The sequence below is a fragment of the Conger conger genome, chromosome 3, assembly GCF_963514075.1.
Source record: "Conger conger chromosome 3, fConCon1.1, whole genome shotgun sequence".
NCBI lineage: Eukaryota > Metazoa > Chordata > Actinopteri > Anguilliformes > Congridae > Conger > Conger conger.
Window position 1 is genome coordinate 55,018,770 of NC_083762.1, and position 22,901 is coordinate 55,041,670.

Genomic DNA, 22,901 nt, shown 5'->3' on the forward strand with positions numbered 1-22,901 from the left:
CATGGCTGTTGTTGAGGTAACCTCGTCACCCACACCCTCCACCCCAAAGAGGGTCCTGATGTTGGGGTGACCTATAACAGGAAGGTCAAGGGGCCAGTTGTTCTTAAATAAACTAATTCCACTAACAGTTTTATAACCCTGACCTCGTAAAAGAGGGCTGAGCTTTTGTTCAGATAGCATGAGCAGATCTATGGTTGGAATCCCCATTTGCTTTGGCAGGAGCGTGTCAGTGTGTGTACAGGATCAACTGGTGTGTGTGTGTGTGTGTGTGTGTGTGTGTCTCCCCTTTAGTGATATATGACGACTGACGTTCCACATCTGACACCGATCCTCAAATCCGCTCAGATCCCAATCCACTCTGTCTTTCTTCTTTTTGCCTGGGATTCCTCCATAAAAGAAGAGTTTGTGTGAATGTCAGGGAAGAGGGGCGGGTAGGAGGGTGAACACAGACAGAGGGAGGGAGTAGAAGCTCACACACACCACCAGTGTGTGTGTGTGTGTGTGTGTGTGTGTGTGTGTGAGAGTGCGTGTGTGTAGATGTGTGCGAGAGAGAGGGAGGGAGGGAGAGAGACAGAGGGAAAGCGAAAGGCTGAGAGCTGGGGCATAAAGGCAATTGTTGTGGGGGAAACTGCTCTGGTTAATGCTGTATGGCTCAATAGCTGGATTACTTCACGTTCACAGTAAGCGAGAAGGTAAGTGTTAACCAAGCTTCAAAGGTGATCCAGGTGCACAGTTATTCTTCCTCAGAGGCTAGCCAGCTAGCACTGAATCAGATTGAGTAATGGGAACAAATGTAAAGGCTTGTGTTTGAACGGCTTGCGATATGACACGTGATTTTCCATCACACATAGTTTCACATGTTTATGCACCATCAGCGGATAAATACAGGATTAAATCAGAGTGATGATATCCGCTTTTATTTAACTTAATCAAATTGAGTTCAGCAACATCAGATTTCTATTTTTTGCTCATGAATGTACATATAGCCGTATGCATGCTACCATGACAAATTGTACATGGTAGATATTGGGAAAATGTCACACACAAAAATTTATCTATCTAAACAATTTATATAATATATTCAGGGTTAATGGCAAAAGGGGATAATATATTTGGGGATAATGGAAAGTACAGATGATGGAATGTGGAATGTGTTTTGTGGTAGGTGAAGTTGTGATGTGGGTGCTAGTTTTTTCTCACCAGGCTGAATGTCCAGGGTATGTATTTCTGTAATAGGAGGAATATTGTGATTATTGTTTCACTGGGAGGAGGAGGAGGGAGAACAGGGAGTTATATGATAAACAGGAATGGGAGATCTGGCTACCTGTACCCCAGTGAAGAAAAAATCTGGAATCTCGATATCGAGAGGCAGCGGAAATCTAGGTTGAGTGATGTTTTGGCATAATTGAGCTAGATTAACCCCAATATAGATCAGGTTTTGCCCAGTTATGCACCCAGCTAGCACTTTATTAGGTATTTATTAGACTTAGTTTTTTAGACTTATTGGTCTTCTGCTGTTGTGTTCAGAGACGCTCTTTTGCATATCACTATTGTGATGTGTGGTTATTTGTGTTCACACCATTCTGAGTAAACTCTAGAGACTGTAGATTAAAACATTTCTCTTAATCTATCTTCTATCATCCCCTTTTTAGAATCATGATTTTAAGATTGTGTTGTTGGTTGTGCTGTCACTGCTTCTTTTTCTAGAAACACCACTAGCTTTTAATCGGGTTTAGAATTATGTTTAACTGCACTGGTGGCAGTAATGTACGCAAATACAAAACAGTCAAATAAAAAAGCAGAAAAAAGTTAATCATTAGGAAAAAGATCCTGAAGGGGGTTTAAAAAAACTGACTATATTCTGAAGAGATCTGCACTCAATAATGTTAGCTAACAGGATTTAAATGTAGGTACTGCCTGAATGAAAGGCTGTTTTGTGCAGGTTACATACATTAGGTTACATACCTAACTTAAGTATCACCAGAAATGTACGACCTACAGGAAATACCAATCAAAGCCTCTCTTTTCAAGTAGTCTGTTAATAAGTACTTAACTCTGAAAAAAGAAAAAAATACATTTACATTAAAACAATTTAGGGGGCACAGTGGGCATAGTGTATTTTAATAGCATCAGAGGAGTAAGAACCAGCATGGAAGGAAGTGGGGACGGAGGAAACGGTACAATCGGACATGGTCTTTAACGTCCATGGTCCCTGTTATGGCATTCTCGGACCTCCAAAGGAAAGACAGAAAAATGGAAGGATGGATTGCCCTCCGGAGGGGGACCGAATGCTCATCCCTGTCTCAGGAGTGCAAATTGTAAAGCTAACATTAGCTTAGCCCCAGGGCTCCATGTAGGCAGCTGCCACTGGCCCCACTAGGCTGCCCTCAAATCCCACATGTTAGTCTGAGCTTTATTGAGGAGGATGGATATATTTAGTGACAGGCAACACTGTTAGGTTGGGAGTGGGGGGCGTCGAAGTGTAGTGGCAGTGCCCTGTTCTAGCATTGGCATGCCGCTCGGAAGTCTGGGGTAGGGGGGGGGGGGGTTGGGGGAACGTGTGGCCCCTGCAGGAATCTGACCTTTGATTTATTAAAAGCTGGTGAAACAATGGGGGAGGGGGGGGGGCAGCTAAATGAACAGAAACAATGACATCATTTCCCAGCCCCCACACACACAGGGCAGGCAGATACATTGGCGTGACAACGGTGATTACATGCCGCCAAAGTGCTGCAAAATCCCTCTGCCCGGAGGCACGGTTGTCAAGGGACCTGGGCCTAGTTGACGGGACACAGCCTGCAACAACTGGCAAATCAGCTGCCTCCTGGCGGGACAGACTGCCTCCTTCTAAAGGGGATTGATTTTCTGTTACTGAACTTCAAACAATTGGTCAGCGCATGAAAACACAAACATACACACACACACACACACACTCACACACGTGTGCACGCACACACATATGTTTACAATTTCACACGTCCAGTAAGCAAAACCCAGAAACTAGACGTCTAGTGAGGTGGACATCTTGGTTACGAGATGTTTTGACAAACGGACGAGGTTAACCACAAGTTTTACCTGGATATAGCTCAAGTTTTACCTGTATATAGTCTAGCTACATTCTAGTCAGCTAGAAAACTTTACTTTTCAACCAATTGTAACAGGGATTCACCTGAACACCACAATTGCATTTCACCAACTTTTCACCACAAAAATGTTCACTCAACCTTCTCACACACGCATAGTATGCATGCTTGCACACACATACATACAAATATACACTTTCACACACACAGATACGTACGCCTTCATGCACACACATATACAGTCAGTGAGCACTTTATGCAGTATTTATTAGACTTATTTCTTAGACTTCTTGGTCTTCTGCTGCTGTAGCCTATCCACCTAGAGCTTTGACGTTTTGTGTGTTTTGAGATGCTCTTCTACATACTACAGTTGTAATATGTGGTTATTTGTGTTACTGTCACCTTCCTCTCCGCTTTGACCAGACCTCTCTCATTAACAAGGCATTTTTGCTGACAGAACTGCCGCTCACTGGATGTTTTTTGTTATTTGCACCATTCTGAGTGAACTCTGAGATGCTCAAACCACCCTGTATGACAGCAATAACCATTCCACAGTCAAAGTCACTTAGATCACATTTTCCACATTCTGATGGTTGATGTGAACATTAAATGATCTGAAGCTCCTGCACTTCTGCCACATGATTGGCTGATTAGATAATTGCATGATTAAATGGGTGTACAGGTATTCCTAATAAAGTTCTCAGTGAGTGTACACAGGCAAACACACAAATGCAGACTCACACAGACACTTGCACAAGCACATGCACACAGAGGCACACGTGCATGCATTCCCGGGGCCAGCCAGTTTACAGCAGCTTATGTTGTCATTTTAAAGATAGCTTCAATGTCTGTTAAAAGCCCAGGGCAGTGCTGGCTATAAGAGAACAACATACAGTATGTACTTCAAAAAGGTCCCGGATCTAAAGAATGACAACTCTCACACACTTGCATATATCAGTGTTAATTGTACTTCACCATAAGTGCAACATTAAAAATACACTGCAATATATTGTTAATATTTGGAAATAAAATATAATAAACATATTTCACAGCGGTGGAATATATTGCTACAGTATACCTAAAAGAGAGGTTTATTCTTCTCTGGAGTGCAAAAGCTACACTTGCTTAAACAGCTCTCAAAAAGCATAGCTAACAGAAAAACATGTTGACTTGATCCATACCTGCCCTCAGGTATGCTAACGTGTTTTTATCTAAGTCCAGCATTGTTAAGCCAAAGAGCTCGGCTTTGTTGGAACTTGGGAAGTTTGTTGTGTTGGAGGGGGTTAGTCATTGGGATGCTTTACTGTTGTCCTTTCTCTGCATCACTGCTAATTTGTTTGTACTGGCATCGCTCTTTCCCAAACCACATTTGTTTTTCTGTTAAACAGTTACTCATGTTTACACCTCTTGAGATGCTAGGTTGGGAGGTCATGTCTTGGATGGTGCACCAAGGCTTTTCAGGGGACACCACACTGCTGCTGTCTGCTTCCTATGAGCTCATCTTAGCCTCTTTCACTTGGCCTTAAGAGTTCCTTTTACTTTGACCAAGCCAGCAGGCCTGTGTTTTAGCTTTACAGCTTTTTTTGTTTATTCTCTTCAAGAAGAAGGCCTATTCATACTATAAATGACATTCAATCACCAGAATGAAAAAACAAAAGCATTCCTTCCCAAATACAAAAACACAGCGGTCTCTGCGCCCACCAATGTTACGCAATGCAGCAGGCTTACACAATGTAAGGTGTGGGTTGGTGAGAGTTGTGCGCTAATCGAAGGCACACAGCGGGGCTGAGGGTGGTTTAGGGCGGAGAGCCTTGTGGCTCCAACCTGTTGCTGCTGTTGAATTTCAAGAATTTTACAATAAAGGCACAGACAGTCAGGCCCCTCTCAGGTCCTCTCAGGCTCAAAACAAAAAGTGCCATCATGTTACCCGCTATCCTTCATGGGTGATTCATTTTCCTGGGTATGACTCTTACATGTCCTGGCCCCTGTCAGGCTGGGGTGTGTATAATTGAGGGGCCATGGCCAAGCTTCTCTGAAGGTCTCTGGAACATCCAACACAAATATTGTCACATTCTATCGGTTGATTATTTTTCAGGCTGCCTTAGGCAAACAGATGCACAAACAGTGTTTGCACACTCTTGATTCTCAATTAAAGATCAAGTGACCTTGGGTTTAGGAGGCCGTATGCCAAATGTAATTTTAATGATGCAAACACAAATAATTTAATGTGATGAAGAAACTAATTTCTTAAATGAAGCAAAAAAAAAAAAGGCTAAAAAAAACGACATTCTCCTTCATGCTTGGGTTCTAGCCATGATTACTTTGGTCCATGGCAGAGTTGGACTTTGGTTACTGCTGTTAAAACGCTCTCTGCATTTTCTGATTGATGACATTTTAATACATTGACTCAAGTTGCAGCATTGCTTGTCTGGAGAATGCCTCCAGGTTCAAGGTAGGCCAATCCATTTCTTGCAGGTTTTTTTGTATGGCTGTAATTATAAGCTTGCTAATGAAGATTAATTAAGGGAGGCTGAATTGCTGAGTAGCACCCCTACACTGTGCTCGGATTACATTTGAATTCCATGACAGTGAGCGGTACCACTCTAACAGTTCAACAAACAAACCTTTTGTTCGAAAACAAGCTGGCGCAAAGGTACCACGATTAAGTAAGTTGTTGTCTCAGATGTGATACTGAAAGGCAGCTGCTTTTGTGGACACAGAAGGCGTTATTAATCTGCAAGGGACTGTGGGATCGGTCTGGAGCCGGCGATGGGGGTGGGCGGACTGGTGCAGGCGACAGTGGTCTTCCTGGGCCAACAGGAATGCCCCGGGCTCAGCTGATCTGGTTGCCGTGCCTGATTTGCACTGTGATGTCACTCAATGTGATTCTGTGGCACTAGCTAGAAAATACATCCGGATAATGGGACTCGTGTGGTTTTTGAATGAATATTTTTTAGCCCTGTATTTTTCCTGAGGATGGGGCTCTAACATTTTAATAATTATTGTCTGTACACGACAATACTGAACCATGAAAATCAGATACACTCCATGGATCCATGTATTTTATACATGACTGTTTATGTCACTGTAAAAATTTTAAAAAGCCACAGGGTGGCAAAATATCCAAGGGACAATTTACAAAAGGACCCCCTGTTTTTAATGTTTTACACCCTCTGTTGTACACCATTTGCTCTCTTATCTGGTAAAAAATACATCAGAGAATATTTATCTTTATAAGAAAATTGATATTTTCCTTTCGAACAAGAGGAATGGCCAGGTTAAACATTTCCCTCTCATTAAAAAGAAATAAACTGGGTGGAAAGTTCCTAATTAACCTTGCTTACTATATTTTCAGGAGAAATTCATTCATAGGAAGAAAAATTAAAATATAATGCAGTATATATTTTAAATAAATCATCATTTCCTCTCTTTTAACCAGACCAGTTCCTGTTCTGGGGCCCAGTTTTACCCAGTAAAAATGCAGGCCTTTATTCCTAAAGGTGCTAAAACGTTACTAGCAACATTGCTTCAGCCAATTATACAGCTGCATGCAAAATATTTTCTTAACACGGCTAACATTGTCAGGAGGAAAATAAAGCAGAATCTTATGACAAAAGTATAATTACATAAATAAAAAAATGTGCTCCACCTGGCAGCTGATTCATTGTCATGAGAGAACTTGTTGGAGACCTATTCCTTTTTATGAAAAATTAATTCCTGGGGAAATGCTTCACTCCAGGCTGTTTATTAATGTATTGGATTTCTCCTCAGTGTAATAAAAAGCATATCTTTTTTGTTTTGAGATTGTTAGAATAACAGTATGTCCAGTATGGCTAATACATCATGGCCCACTTGTTCCTGGTTGTAGCGAGCTGGCAGCAATGTAGTCTCAGGTCATATGCTGCCAATCAGGAAATACATTTATCCTCAGGGAAAGATGCATCTTATCTCACCTGTCCAGTCTCCTAATACCTTTACCAGCTGCTATTATGAACATGTTAGCTAAAGTGGACAAACTGGAATTACATTATTTGGTATTAAAATCTCACCTGTTCCTTGGTGTAAATCAGACAGCTCACTCTACTGGCTCTGCTTGTTTTTGTGTGTTTCAACATTTAAGTCTGTAATTTAAGTCCGGGATTTGCTAAAAAGTAAATACAGGGACTCAAGGTTAAATTAGCTGCTGAGTGAAAGGAAACACCTAAAACCTGCAGATATCATAGCCCTCCAGGACTGGGGTATGAGATCCCTGTTGTAGGTGTGAAGGTCTGAAGGGTTCTCTGTGTTTCCCCCTCTGGTTAACCTGACTTCATTACTCCCCTGCAGAGCCAGAAGAGAGGGATGGAGTTACCCACTGAGGGCACTCCAAATGCCTCCTGGTTTACGAACCTTACCCACAAACCTGAAAGGAGAGCTCAACACAAGTTTATATAAAGAGGGAGTACCTGTCAGTTACCTGGACCTCATTTTGGACACAGTCTCGTCCAGCGGTGAGAATGAGGAATTTCAGCCCTCTGGGCCAACCCGGAATGGTGCTTTTACTGGTCACCTGCCCCCTGCTGGCCATGCTGCAAGGTGCAACCAGTAAAACAGAGAGCGGCCATCTTGGAGACACTGACCCGGACAGGTGCATGAGGCACCATTTTGTGGAGACAATCACCCACCCCATCTACAAGTGCAACTCAAAGGTATTGTGAGTCCATCAACACAATTGCAACCAAGCAATCTTAATTTGCCAAATGTTAATGACATCATAGCTGTGCAGGATTACTTATTAATTCCATTTGCATCTATTGATCAGAGTGACTTAAGGATGTGCTTTACATGGCTATACCATGGGCATTGGTGCCCTCAGAGTATGAATGTGGTATGGTTAAAAGACAGTGTTTTTTTAGTTTGTATCTGTCTCAATTTCTGTCCTTGCAGCACACAATTCCAATAGTTCTAGTAGGAAGCAAATATACTGGCACAAACATACTTGCGCACACACACACACACACACACACACACACACACAAACAAATACAAGAACAGGGGATGCTAAAACATTTGTGCTGTAAACCCAAAACCTACCTGCTTATGTTCAGCTCTTCATCCCAGATCCTTGCTGTTTTGTTGCTTGTTCCAGAGGAAATTAAGACTATTTATCTTCTCTCCTAATACATTTCCATTGTGATTAACTCTTGCTCTCCCATAGCATGACAGGCACATGTGATCTATGGTTCCCAGACTGGCATCACTAATGTCACAAGAATTCTGCTGGACTTACCTCACTTACCTGCGAATTGCCTTTGAAACAACACGAATGCTTAACATATCCCTAATCAACTGTTTGTAAAAGACGAGCCAAATTCTACAGGCAAATTCCAAGACACATAAAACACATGTTTTTCATGTGTTTACTTTTGTCCATTGACTCTAATGATCACTAGTTCTGCTTCCAGAAACAACTTGGCAGATCCCACATAGAACACAACCCAAAATAAGCCCTTCTCTGAAAGTCAAGATGTCTCCAAGGCAACCTAGGTTCTCCCAGCTCTCCGAGGTGTGGGCCCAACTAATTTGTCTCTTTTATCATCCCAACAATAACGTGCATGAATCAGACTCACTAAATAAGGGAACACTCCCAGTTTTGTAGGAAGATGGATGTGTAGACGCTAGCTGGACATGGCCCTGGTTCGCCAATAGACTTGTCAGTCTGGGAGACAACTTGCAGTCTGTGCCATTTGCTTCCCATACCCCTGCTGTCCCACAAGTGGGAGGAAGAGGCTTGTAGGCAAATAGGAAGGACTAACTGGACTGTTTCACTCCTCATAATGTCATCCCAAAATGTGTTGACAAAGGGCACACCCACATACTGACCCAACCCATCCCCATTCCAGAAGTCCAACATACTGGATGCAGCAATCGGCTGGGGACATCCAAAACGTGATGCCGGCTCCCATCGGCTCTCAGCATTTTGGGGATAAGCGTCAACAAATAAAGGCTGCAGTCCATTAGTTACACTTGCACTGTTAAACATTCGCACAAGTCAGAGAGGGACATGTCACATGCAGCTTGTGTGGGCTCCTAATTGGGTAGATGGAGTTGCTGGTGCAGGAGGCACGCATGTCCTGCCAACAAAATCCCTCCCTCCTGGTGGGATGCTATGGCCAACAATTTGTCACTCTGCAGTGCTGTCAATCACAGTCAGCACTGGAATTTTCTGGACCATACACACAGTTTGGTATGACCTGTCTCAATGTCCTGTGTCAGTGTCGGTAGAGAGAGGACAAAGCAAGTGAAGGCTTGAATTACAGCCTTACCACATGTACTGTGTTTACTTCTGCACTTGTTTTGCTGCTTTGATTGCATTGTATCACTGATTTTACATGGTATGCAACATTTGTTTGTAGGAACTGTTCGAGGGCTTCCATGCAAGTTTCTATACACTGCCCGCTATGTGCTCCACCTGAACAGTGGTCCGGCCTATAAATAGAGCCCCCCAGCTACAGCTGCTGCCCAGCTGTTGTTACTCTGTACTCCAGCAAACAGTTGAAATAAAACAATCACTATTTGGTTAAAGTGCAGACTTTCAACTTTTTTTACATCCTCATTGGCTGAACCATGTAGGAATTACAGCCCTTTGTATACATAGTTCCCTCCAATTTTTGGGGACCAAAAGTAATTGGACAAATGAACACAAGCAGAAATAAAGTCACTATATTAAATATTTTGTTGCAAATCATTTGCATTCCATGACTGGCTAAAATCTATGACCTGTGGACATCACCAGATGCTGGGTATCTTCCCTAGTGATGCTCTGTCAGGCCTGCAGCCCTCTTCAGCTTCTGCTTGTTTCAGGAGCTATTTGCCTTCAGTGTGGTCTTCAGTAAGTGAAATGCATGCGGAGTTGGATTGAGTTCAGGTGATTGGGCAGTCAAGAACATTCCACTTTTTGGCCTAAAAAAATTCCTTGGATGCTTTGGCTGTATGTTTTGGATCATTGTCCTGCTGCATGATGAAGTCTCGTCAGTTTTGAGGCATTTGCTTGGATCTGAGCAGACAATGAGTTTGCGTGTACTTCGGCATTCATCCTGCTGCTGCCGTCAGCAGTGACATCATCAATGAACACAAGTTAGCCAGTTCCAGTGGCAGTCATACATGCCCCAGCCATAACACTACCTCCACCATGTTTGACAGATTGAGTGGTATGCTTTGGATCATGAGCTGTTATTCTGCCCCCTGTAGTTAAAGCTGGTTGTTTTATGAGCTGCTCCTTTTTTTCTTTCCATCACTCTGGTACAGGCTGATCTATGTCTCACTTGTCCATAACACTTTGTAGCCTATAGGTGCATTACTAGCCTAATATTATGCATATATTAAACATAATATATGTGACTATTATGTAAAACTGCATCAGCTGCATCAAATTAGCAATACGTGGATAATTACCATGACCACACCTAATATAAAGACAAATCTGCTCAAAGAGCCACATGGTCGCTTGCTATTTCAACAGTTAAGGCGCTTGAGGGAAAAAGGTAATTGCATCTCTCTGAAACTAGTAATGACACTTACTGAGTGTCTAATTCATCAGAGAAACTGATCTTCCAAGACACACTCGGGGTCTGAGGTTTTGGACATTGATGCCAGTCGTTGCATTCAGGAGGGATCTGTGCGGTAGGCTTCAAAGAACAATATGAACAATTTGAATGAGAGTGGGAATTGTGCTTTGCAAAGAGGTTTGCAGAGAACATCTCGAACATCCCTGGTGTAAGTAGCTTCCCCTTGTGTTAGTGGCACAACTTTTAACTTGTGATCGAACCAATGGATCAGCATCAGGATCAGTTCAAAGACGTCTGGTTGTGTGCAGTCTGTTTTGTAGGTTTGAGAGGCTTGGACAGATCTAGAAGCCTGATCGGCAGGGTTATGTTCTGAGGGCATATCCCACCACTGCGTTGGCTTTGTAGATTGGTGATTCCTTTGAACCCTATTGTGGACATACGCATAAAAGCTTTTGGATTTACTATGTATGTATCCAGGTACCACATTACTGTCACCGTAGAAGGTCACACCATCAAGCTGAAGGTCCATCTCGCAAACAATAAGTTCTGCTATTCCTACTGCTAATACTCCTGCACAAAATTCTAGTCGGGATATGGTGGACCTTTCCTAAAATGAAGCCAATGCTGATCTGGCCATCCTTATCGAAAAAGTCCATACTAAAATTGAAATCACAGAATTCCTGTTCTGGTTACCAATTATGTGTCCAAATAAAAGTAAGGGAGACCTTACCAGGTGCTAAATAATTAAATAAAAGCCTGAACTTATGAGCACAATAGGGGCTTAAAGGGCTGGAGACAATGTAGCTTGAGTAGCTCAGGATGCTGGAGACTCTGGAGATGCTAGAGCTCAGGACGCTGGGGCTCGGGACACTGGAGACGCTGGAGAGACTGGGAGAGACTGGGGCTTGTGTAGCTAGAGAGACTGGGGCTCGAGTTGCTGGAGAGACTGGGGCTTGCGTAGCTAGAGAGACTGGGGCTTGAGTTGCTGGAGAGACTGGGGCTTGCATAGCTAGAGATACTGGGGCTCGAGTTGCTGGAGAGACTGGGGCTTGCGTAGCTAGAGAGACTGGGGCTCGAGTTGCTGGAGAGACTGGGGCTTGTGTAGCTAGTGAGACTGGGGCTTGGGATGCTGGAGAGACTGGGGCTTGCGTAACTAGAGAGACTGGGGCTCGAGTTGCTGGAGAGACTGGGGCATGCGTAGCTAGAGAGACTGGGGCTCGAGTTGCTGGAGAGACTGGGGCTTGCGTAGCTAGAGAGACTGGGGCTCGAGTTGCTGGAGAGACTGGGGCTTGGGACACTGGAGAGACTGGGGACCTGGGAGCCTGGGGGAAGACCGGGGCTTCAGGTGACACTGGGGCTTGAGTGTGTTGAGCCTGAAGAGGGCCTGAGAAGGCGCTGGGGCCGGAGTCTGAGATAGCAGTGGGGCCAGACCCCGAGATGTGAGGCCTCCCTCCTGCTGGTTGGGTGGTCAAATACCTGGCGCATCTCCTTGGAGAAGGCATGGTAATTTGAGCATGCAAGGGCTTGTTGATGCTATATAGCGGTGGCCCAGGAAAGTGATAAATGCAACTTGAGAGTGCTCGGAGGGAAATTGCACTAGCTGATTCTCCAGAGCACAAGGAAGCCCTGACATCCCTCCGGGTTACCATCGTATCCGTCCAGGGCTGGCAGTCGGGGTTCACCAGATTTACCAGCATTTGTTGGAGGGTGCCATAACAGGAGCATAAAACATACGTATACACACATGTAGACAATAACTTAAATGAATAAACATTAGGGGAACTAATAATCTAACAATTAACTCTAATGAGACAGGGAGACATGAGGGAAGACAGAGGCCAAAAGCACCCAGGTGAACCCTTACAGCTGCAGCCAGTAAGTGCCCATGTTAACCTTTGTCCAGTGCCGAAAGCACCTACAATGGGCATGTGGGAACTGGACCTTGGAGCAATGGAAGAAGGTTACCTGGTTCGATGAGTCACATTTTCCTTCACATCCTGTGGACAGCCGGATATGTGTTCACTGTTTATGTGTGGAAGAGATGGCACCAGGATGCACTGTGGGAAGAAGCTAGTGGAGGGAGTATGATGCACTGGGCAATGTTCTGCTGGAAAACCCTGGGTCCGGACATTCAGGGGGACATCAATTTGACACATGCCACCTACCTAGACATCATAGCGGACCAGGTACACTCCTTCATGGCAGCAGTATTCCCCGAAGGCAGTGACAGCTTTCAGCAGAATAATACACCCTGCCACACTGCACAAATTGGTCAGGAATGGTTTGAGGAACATGACAAAGAGTTCAAGATGTTGCCCTGGCCTCCATATTCCCCAGATCTCAATCTGATCAAGCATCTGTGGGATGTGCTGGAACAACAAAACCCCTTCAGACCTGAATTATGCTCCAAGGATGGGAAAAATACAACAATGCATTTTCCCCATCCCAAATGCATCCTGAAAAGAGATTGGAATTTTTTCTTTTTAATGTAACATGTAAGGTTCAATGGACTATCATTTTTTTTTATTTTATAGATTCATTTGGTGAAAAATGGCGAACAATTGGTGTACATTGCAATGTGCACAGGGTCTGAAAGGGTTACTATAACTCATACATGGTCAATTCCATTTTTATTAATTTTGGTTTCACAATGTAGCAATTACAACACTTTATATGTAGTCCATAATATAATACAACATAATGTCAAATAAAAGACAGTTTGCTGAATGGTTTTAAGTCATTGAGGGTCCAAGGTATTAAATGAGCCCTATACCACTGTGCTTGAGGTGGTTTGAGGCTCATTTGATACCTTGGATCCTTGATGATTTAAAACCATTTAGCCAACAAATGTGTTCCAAGCTGTATCAGCATAATTTACAGCTGAATCTAGTCCCACCCCCCAATTCCCATTGAAATGCATTCAAATGCAAAAAATTTTAGTATCGCTTGTAGGACAACCTGAAGATAAGATATCCAGACTCTGATGATGTTGATCACAGGTCACAGACATCAGGAAGTAATGGCATGCAAAGGATATGCAGCCAAATACAGATCATGACGTAAACTGCTATATTACTTAAGCAATTGATTGATTGATGAATTTATGAATCAATAAATCTTTTTATTTCCAGCTCTGGTGTGGGTATATGGAGGGATGTTTGTGAATGTATTTACAATTGTTAATTTGGTAAATGTATGTAAATGTAGAATAATTTGACAGAAAATGGGGAGAGTGGGAGATAAAGAGAGAGAGAGAGAGAGAGAGAGAGAGAGGGACTGAGAGTGGGAGAGCTGAGTCACTCTGGGCCCCTACAAGTCGCAGATGTCACTGTCACCTTGCCGCTTCTCATGGCGCACGCGCCTGACGTCTGGCTTCTGCACGCGCCCGCCCCCCTGTGCCACTGAGCCCCCAGGGGATGAGATATGACCCCACACCAGCTTGAAGCAGCTGACAGACACGCCTCATCGCTCCTTTTAACATACCGCTCCAGGAACGCGGCGCCTGCTGCTTAGCCGTCACAACACCTTTTCATTCAGACCGGATTTTATAAGCATCTGAGCGCCCTGGGAATACTGCACATGTCTGTCCACCCACACCAGACGTATCTGGCCCGATGGTCCTTTGAACAGTTGAACAAGATTCCTTTTGACAAGTCATTTCATCACCTTACACGTACTTTGTAGTGTACTACATGTCTCACATTACAGGATAATAAGCTTTTGAAATTATCACAATTGTTTATGGCATAAGTCTTATATGCTTTATACGTCTGCAATACACTCCAGTTGAAAACTTTGATAGTCAGATTATGTTACCAAGTTGATTACACAGCATATTGTTTACATTTACATGGATATGTAGGCAGTTGGTGGGGATATGTATCCAGAGCGACTGTCATGTATTTACATACAATCCATTTATACAGCTGGAAACTTTTCTGAAGCAATTCAGTTATAGTATCATGCTTAAGGGTACAAAGGCAATTACCCACCTGGGAATCAGATCTTAGTTGCCAGGCCAGCTCCCTAACCATTATTACACATAAAGTGTCACTATATAGATCTGGGATCAGTTTCCCCCTCCATATCCTAACCTTATAGCCATTATGAGCTAAGGAAAACATTGATCCCAAGTCAGCACTATAAGCTATAGGCTATAGCCCAGTGAGCGGTCTGTGCTCAAGCCCTGCTCAAGAGTGTACTTATACACCACACTGAGCTTTCCACCAGGACTAATCTCTGTCTTCCATTCCGGCGCCATTGGGATATACCAAAATACCAAGAAATTCTGAAATTCATGTACATTTTTCAAATATTTAACTTTTCACTCAAATATGATTTTTTATTTAAAACATTTTATTCAAAGAATGCAAAATATAAGCATTTTCACTAGTCCTTTCAGACTTTTGGACCCCACTGTATTCTCGCAGAAGAAATGTTTATATTATTGTATACATTATATTATGTATGTATTATTCTTATTATACAGTGCAGTCTGGTAGTATTTGGAGAGTGACACATTTTTGGTGGTTTTTGCTCTACATCAGTAAACAGTTGAGTGAAATAAAAGTCCAGACTTTCAGCTTTAATTTAATGAGGGTTTTTACATCCATATTGAGTGAACCGTGTAGGAATTACCCCCCTTTTACATTAATGGCATTTGGCAGACGCTCTTATCCAGAGTGACGTTCAGTTGATTAGACTAAGCAGGAGACAATGGGTGAACCATTGGAGCAATGGGTTAAGGGCCTTGCTCAAGGGCCCAACGGCTGTGTGGATCTTATTGTGGCTACACCGGGGATCGAACCAGCGACCTTACCTGTCCCAGTCATGTACCTTAACCACTACGCTGCAGTCCCCCCATAGTCCCTCCAATTTTAGCAAAAAGCACTTATATTTTGTGACAAATCCCTTATAATCAATGATTGCCTGAAGTCTATAACCCATAGACATCAGCAGATGCTGGGTATCTTCCCTGGTGATGCTCTGCCAGGTCTGTAATGCATCCCTCTTCAGCTTCTGCTTGTTTCAGGGGCTATTTCCCTTCAGTCTGATCTTCAGCAAGTGAAATTACATGACATTACATTTTATCCAAAGCAACGTACATAACAGTGCATATAAAGGTCATACAACAAACAACCAAACATGCCAGTTGAGGAACAATTCATATAGGATTGGTTTTAAGGCCATGAACATACACTCAGTGAACTTATTTTTTAGACTTCTACTGATGTAGCCTATCCACTTAGAGTTATGATGCGTTGTGTGTTCAGAGATGCTCTTCTGCATACCACTGTTGTAATGTGTGGTTATTTGCATTATTGTCACCTTCCTGTCAGCTTTGAACTGTCTGGCCACTCTCATTACTGGTTTTTTGAACCATTCTTTGCAAACTCTAGCTCCCAGCAGTTTCTGAGATACTCAAACCACCCTGTCTGCCACCAACAATCATTCCATGGTCAATGTCACTTAGATCAAATTGACAATGACAAAGAAAGTAATTGAGATCTATCAGTCTGGAAAAGGTTATAAAGCCATTTCTAAAGCTTTGGGACTCCAGCGAACCACAGTGAGAGCCATTATCCACAAATCGCAAAAATATGGAACAGTGGTGAACCTTCCCAGGAGTGGCCGGCCGACCAAAATTACCCCAAGAGCGCAGCGACGACTCATCCAAGAGGTCACAAAAGACCCCACAACAACATCCAAAGAACTGCAGGCAGAGTTCCAAGACGAAAACCACTGCTGAGCAAAAAGAACATTAAGGCTCGTCTCAATTTTGCCAGAAAACATCTTGATGTTCCCCAAGACTTTTGGAAAAATACTCTGAGGTCTGATGAGACGAAAGTTGAACTTTTTGGAAGGTGTGTGTCCCATTACATCTGGCGTAAAAGTAACACCGCATTTCAGAAAAAGAACATCATACCAACAGTAAAATATGGTGGTGGTAGTGTGATGGTCTGGGGCTGTTTTGCTGCTTCAGGACCTGGAAGATTCTGCTGTCTACCAAAAAATCCTGAAGGAGAATGTCCGGCCATCTGTTCATGACCTCAAGCTGAAACGAACTTGGGTTCTGCAGCAGGACAATGATCCAAAACACACCAGCAAGTCCACCTCTGAATGGCTGAAGAAAAACAAAATGAAGACTTTGGAGTGGCCTAGTCAAAGTCCTGACCTGAATCCCATTGAGATGCTGTGGCATGACCTTAAAAAGGCGGTTCATGCTCGAAAACCCTCCAATGTGGCTGAATTACAACAATTCTGCAAAGATGAGTGGGCCAAAATTCATCCACAGCGCTGTAAGAGACTCATTGCAAGTTATCGCAAACGCTTGATTGCAGTTGTTGCTGCTAAGGGTGGCCCAACCAGTTATTAGGTTTAGGGGGCAATCACTTTTTCACACAGGGCCATGTAGGTTTGGATTTTTTTTCTCCCTTAATAATAAAAACCTTCATTTAAAAACTGCATTTTGTGTTTACCTGTGTTGTCTTTGACTAATATTTAAATTTGTTTGATCTGAAACATTTAAGTGTGACAAACATACAAAAAAAAAAAAAGAAATCAGGAAGGGGGCAAACACTTTTTCACACCACTGTAGCTGGCAAGTTGGGCTGTGGCAGCAGAGTGGAGTGGTCGAGCTGGTGTGTAGGGCTGAATGATGTCCTGTAGGTAAGGAGGCGCCATTTTGTTGGCTACACCATAGGCCAGGGTCAGAACTTTTACTGTGATCCTAGCAGCAACTGGTAGCCAGTGGAGTGACTTCAGCAGGGGTGTGATGTGTGAAAATGTCGAAAGATTGAAGACGAGTTGGGCTGCAGTGTTCTGGATGAGCAGTAGCAGCTGGATGGCTTAGGCTGATTGGCTTGCAAGTAGTGAGTTGCAGTAATCTAGTCAGGAGATTACCAAAGCCTGAACGAGTAGCCCTGTACAGTATGTGGTCCGGTATGGTCACAGCCTCCTGATGTTATACAGAAGGAACCTGCAAGGCTGCGATATTGCTGCAACTCTGAAGCCCAGGTTCCTGGCAAAGTAGGAGGCAGTCATTGTAGTACCATGAACGGTGACTGAGAGTTATTGTAGCAGGGAGGGAGGGATGAAGAGCTGCTCCATTATTGAGGCTGAGCTTCAGGTGATGCCTTGCCATCCATGAGGTAGGACCTATCTGCTAGATAAGACCAAGAGAGGGCAGTCCCAGAAATGCCCATCTCAGCCAGGGTGGAAATCAGGAGTTGGTGGTTGACCGTGTCAAATCCTGCAGACAGGTCAAGGAGGATCAGGACAGAGGAGAGGGATGAGGCCACGGCAAGGGCAAGGGAGCCGTTAATAATAGAGGACAGATAAGAAAGCAGATATGGACTGGAGAACAGCTGATGGGATAGGGTCAAGTGGACAGGTGGTTGCACAATGATTTGTGACGTTGAAGTATGTCTGTGGCTTACAGCATCATGAAGGAGGCCAGTGCAGCTGTGGGTGTGCTTTGGAGAGTAGGTGGAATCGCTGGATGAGTGAAGGAGTTCCGGATACCACCCACCTTCCCTTCAAAGTGGGTCAGGAAGTCATCTGCAGTGAGGGGAGAGTGAGCGGGGGAGGAGGAGGGATGAGGAGGTAAGAGAAGGGGGTGAAGAGTGTATGGGGGTTAGACACATATGCACTGATTTAAGACTGAAAAAAATTGATTTTAGCTGATGTAGTAGCAGGGGTAAAGGTGTGTCCGCAAGATCAGGTCCTGAGAGGATCTGTATTTCCTCCACTTCCTCCCAGCCATCCGCAGCAAGGTTCTTCTTGAGTGGAGAGATTCCATCAGCCATGGGCAGGGGGGCGATGGTCGTGCTGGTTTGGAGACAAGAGGACAATGTGAGTTAAGAGACTGGGAGAGGCATGAGTTAAAGGCTGAGGTAGCAACATCAACAGGCAGTTTAGCGAAAGTGGCAGGAGGAGGGAGTGTAGAGAGAGTAGAAGAGATGATGGAGGGATGAGGGAGAGTGCAGAGATTCCTACTGAAAGTTATAGTGGGCAAGTTATTAGAGGAGTGTGAAGGTAGATATGGAGAGATAAGAAAAGTAGTGATCAGAGACATGGAGTGGAGTCACCATGAGTTGGGGAGTGGAACACCTCCTGGTGAACACAAGGTTGCCTTGCTGGTTGCCATCCTTGTGGGTGGCAGGAGACGAGGACAGGGTGAAGGTGGACTGGAGGATTGCGGTAACACTGGAGAACCAGTGGCTCTCAGATAGGAGGTTGAAGTCTCCCAGTAGGATTACAGTTGTACATTCTCTGGGAGGGAGCTCAGTATAGTGTCTAGTTCATCCAGGACGCAGCTGAATGGACCTGGAGATGATAGAGAACAACAATGTAGAGTTTAGAAGAGTGAGATACAGTAACAGCATGGAATTCAAAGGAAGTAGTAATGATGGTCAGTATATACACAGAATTTCCAGGAGAGAGAAATAAGCAAACCAGTGCCCCCACCACAGCCAGCCAGCTTGACGGTTGTCTTTGATACATCTACACCTACATCCTGGGGAGTTTTTTTCGATCTGATAATTTGCCGTTGCTGAGCTCACCAGTGCATTCTTGCTTCTCAATAAAGCACCAAACAGTTGATTTAACACACCTACTTTTTCGCCTATGTCGTTGATTTAACACACCTACTTTTTCGCCTATGTCTCTGATTTATTCAGATTATTATTATTTTTTTCTAATGATTACCTGCTTTACTGGCATTGACACTTCTTTAGTCCTCATGTTGACAGACAACAACAGCAGACTCCAAATGAAGATGGCACTCATAGAATCAACTCTAGACCTTTTGCTAGCTCTTTTATGCATAAACTAACGATTATCCTTAACACACCTGTCCAAGAAACAAGTAGCCAATTGTCCAATTACTTTTGGTCCCATAAAATTTGGCTGTAATTCCTACAGGGTTCACCCAATATGGATGTCAGTTTGTGACTGTCCAAATATGGAGTTCACTGTAATTTACACATACATATTAGTACTATACTCCACAGTTTACACATTACATTATCCATGTATCCTTTTGCATGTGTTGCATACTAATTTTAGTATAGGCTACAAAATATAATGGGAAAAAAACATTAGTCATAACTTTTGCATTATCCAAGTTTTACATTTGAAACAAATATTCAGATGTGTTATTATGGATATTAACAAATAGTTCTGCCTATTATCTTGTTATTGGCAGAAGGCACATTGCACTGTTCCTGGACATAGTCACAGTTACTTCCCAATGAATAAGGTGGTAAAGTTGTATTAATTGCAAAGGTCATATTGGCTTCAGGACCCTCAGCCAGATAATCCTCCCGTATTTTACAGTGCTGTAAGGATTGCAAGTTTGGTTTAAATTTGTATACATTGAATAACTGATAACCCAGCATCTATCTGGCATTCTTATGTGGTCCTGCTGTAAATGAAGGATTACAAATTGGTTTCAATGTAGACAGATAAGATTGATAATCATATGTTCCTGCGGTAGGCAGCACGGATGGTGCAGTGGGTAGCACTGCTGCCTCACAGCAAGGAGGTCCTGGGTTCGAATCCCCGTCGGCCGGGGCCTCTCTGTGCGGAGTTTGCATGTTCTCCCTGTGTCTGCGTGGGTTTCCTCCGGGTACTCCGGTTTCCTCCCACAGTCCAAAGACATGCAGGTTAGGCTGATTGGAGAGTCTAAATTGCCCGTAGGTATGAGTGTATGAGTGTATGAGTGTATGAGTGTGTGAGTGAATGGTGTGTGTGCCCTGCGATGGACTGGCGACCTGTCCAGGGTGTATTCCTGCCTTTCGCCCAATGTATGCTGGGATAGGCTCCAGCCACCCTGCGACCCTGTTCAGGATAAGCGGGTTCAGATAATGGATGGATGGATGGATGTTCCCGCGGTGGCATGCCCAGTCCATTGCTTGGCAGTGCTGTGGGTTTACTGAAAGTTGTACATTTACTTTGGATATAACTTTTAAGAGATTTATGATTTTGCATTTCTCTGACACAGATGGTCCTGCTGGCACGTTGCGAGGGCCAGTGCAGCCACACGTCCCGCTCCGACCCCCTCATCTCCTTCAGCTCGGTCCTGAAGCAGCCGTTCAAGAGCACCTGCTTCTGCTGCCGCCCCCACACCTCCAAGCTGAAGGCAGTACGGCTGCGCTGCTCTGGCGGGACCCGCATCACCGCCACCTACCGCTACATCCTGGCGTGCAGCTGTGAGGAGTGCAGCTGAGCCCTGAGGAGGGGGGCAGGACTTCCTGTCCCCCACAGGAAGTGCTGAATCCCGACATGTGAGGGACCCTTTTATCATCGGTGTGAAAACAACATCACAACCGAAGTTGAATATATTGTGACAATCAAAGGGGGGCAGGACTTCCTTTCTCAACAGCAACTAGTACCAAATCCTGACACGTAGGGGCCTTTTCATGATAAATAAAATATTACAAATTGACAAAACTCGGTCTGCCAGAGAAGGGGGCAGGACTTCCTTGCCCAACAAATAATGCCCAATCCCAACAAAGGGGTGCCCTTTTGCAGAAAAACTTTGTTCACATTTTTAAATCCCAGGAAAAGTGGTAAAGTAACATCTGAAGTATGAAGAAAAAAAGAAAAAATCAGAAACAAGAATCTGTCGGCAATATTAAAACAATGCCGGTCATCAAACTTTCAAGCATTACATGCTGAAATCCATGGAAAATAGCCACACCTGCAGTAATGTTTGACATGCTCCATTGCTTTGATCTGTGTAATTAAAAGAATATAAATGTTGGGTACAATGTTGTAGGCTGAATACCTTTCGGAAGCACGTCACACCTGAATACTTTTGTGCCATTCATCTGTGTGGGCTACATGTTGTGAGCTTCACCTCTCGAAAGAACCCCCGCAGTGCGCTAGCTCTGCAGGATCAGAAATCCTGTTGTATTCTGAGTATTGGCCCCTAAGGGACTCTACCAAGTGGCCATCCGCAGACAAGGGAAAAGGATTATGGACTGCTAACTCAAGATGGAACAAATGACCAGTGTAATGTCTTGAATGTGCATTTTATTTCCAGCTAATATTGTTATATTATTATTAATATTATTATTAGCTTTGTAATTATAGTTATTGGTATTATTGTAAATTCACCGATGGGATAGTAGATGAGTTTTAACACCCTGGAGTTCCACTCAATGAGCCATGTTGAGTACTCATCAGGGGGACTAGACTTTATCCTTGCCATTTATATTGAGACATAATGTACAAATCTGTTCTGAAGAGTTGTGTTCCAAAATGTCAAATAAAGGCTTGCAAATTGCAGGCCTTTAAAAGAGAAATGCTGTCAGGAGAGTTGAATATAATTTGACAGCACACCCTGCCAGTATGAACAAAGAGTGGTTCAAGTTTTTTAAACAAGGGCTAATTTCTGTACATTATCGACTGGGATAATTACAAACAATCATTTCAGTTGGGTCGTGGCATGTGCATTCTAAGATGCCTCGTCTGCTTCTCTACTTTGAAACTGAATGTACAGTATATTCTGATAAATTAAACACTGGACACATTGTCCACAGACAAGCACTCCAATTCCAGAAAAGGGTTTCCATTTTATTTGAAGAATCCAAAAATCGAGGCCTGATCTGAATCGGGTTTTGACAATAAACATTCTCCCTTTCTTTAAAGATTGAGCCCATTGTGTCTGCAGTCTCATTAAATGCACGTACAGCTACTTTCCTACAATGCAGTTTTGAAATGGTGTGTATTTTAGTCATCAACTCATCTGAAAGCACTGCAGAGCATTCACATAATGCCTGTCAGATGTAACAAAGGGAAACATTCTGTTTTCATTCATCTCCTGACATGCAGTAAAATGGCTCAGCATGTGTCATTTTGTAACATTGCCTTTCAGCGCAGTTATACAAATACATGCAAGGCACATGGACACAACCATGTACACACTTTCACTACCTCGCTCATGGATGGCACGCACAAAACAAAAACACTTTTCTTTCCAATTCTCCTGCACCTGCTTTTCTACTCTGGCTCCCCCATTCTTCATTTTTCTACTCTTCAGTCTTCAGGATTCCAGCTGTTGTCCAGCCAAATGTCAGATTGGGGAAAAAAGTGCTGATCTCCTGGGATTTTCACAGATTTTCTCTGGAGTGCAGAGAATGGTGTGAAAAACCAAAAACATCCTGTGAGTAGCAGTTCTCTGGGCAAAAATGCATTGTTAATGAGAGAGGTCAGAGGAGACGGGCGAGACTGGTCGAAGCTGACAGGAAGGTGACCGTAATGC

The 22,901-nt window shown here is 43.6% G+C and overlaps 1 protein-coding gene across 1 annotated transcript; it reads left to right on the forward strand.

Annotated features, from left to right (window-relative positions):
* Positions 1–554: 554 nt before the first annotated feature.
* Positions 555–22,293, forward strand: LOC133125081 (norrin-like). Its single transcript, XM_061236798.1, has 3 exons — positions 555–692; positions 7,410–7,771; positions 20,637–22,293. Exons 2-3 carry the CDS (start codon positions 7,580–7,582, stop codon positions 20,859–20,861), a joined length of 417 nt encoding a protein of 138 aa, XP_061092782.1. The 5' UTR covers positions 555–692; positions 7,410–7,579; the 3' UTR covers positions 20,862–22,293.
* Positions 22,294–22,901: the final 608 nt, after the last annotated feature.

What these genes read in the sequence shown, in the direction of transcription:
- LOC133125081 (XM_061236798.1), top strand. Translation starts at nt 7,580, where the DNA reads ATGAGGAATTTCAGCCCTCTGGGCCAACCCGGAATGGTGCTTTTACTG. An exon ending in TCTACAAGTGCAACTCAAAG is followed by an intron (nt 7,772 to 20,636) that starts GTATTGTGAGTC and finishes TCTCTGACACAG; the next exon opens with ATGGTCCTGCTGGCACGTTG.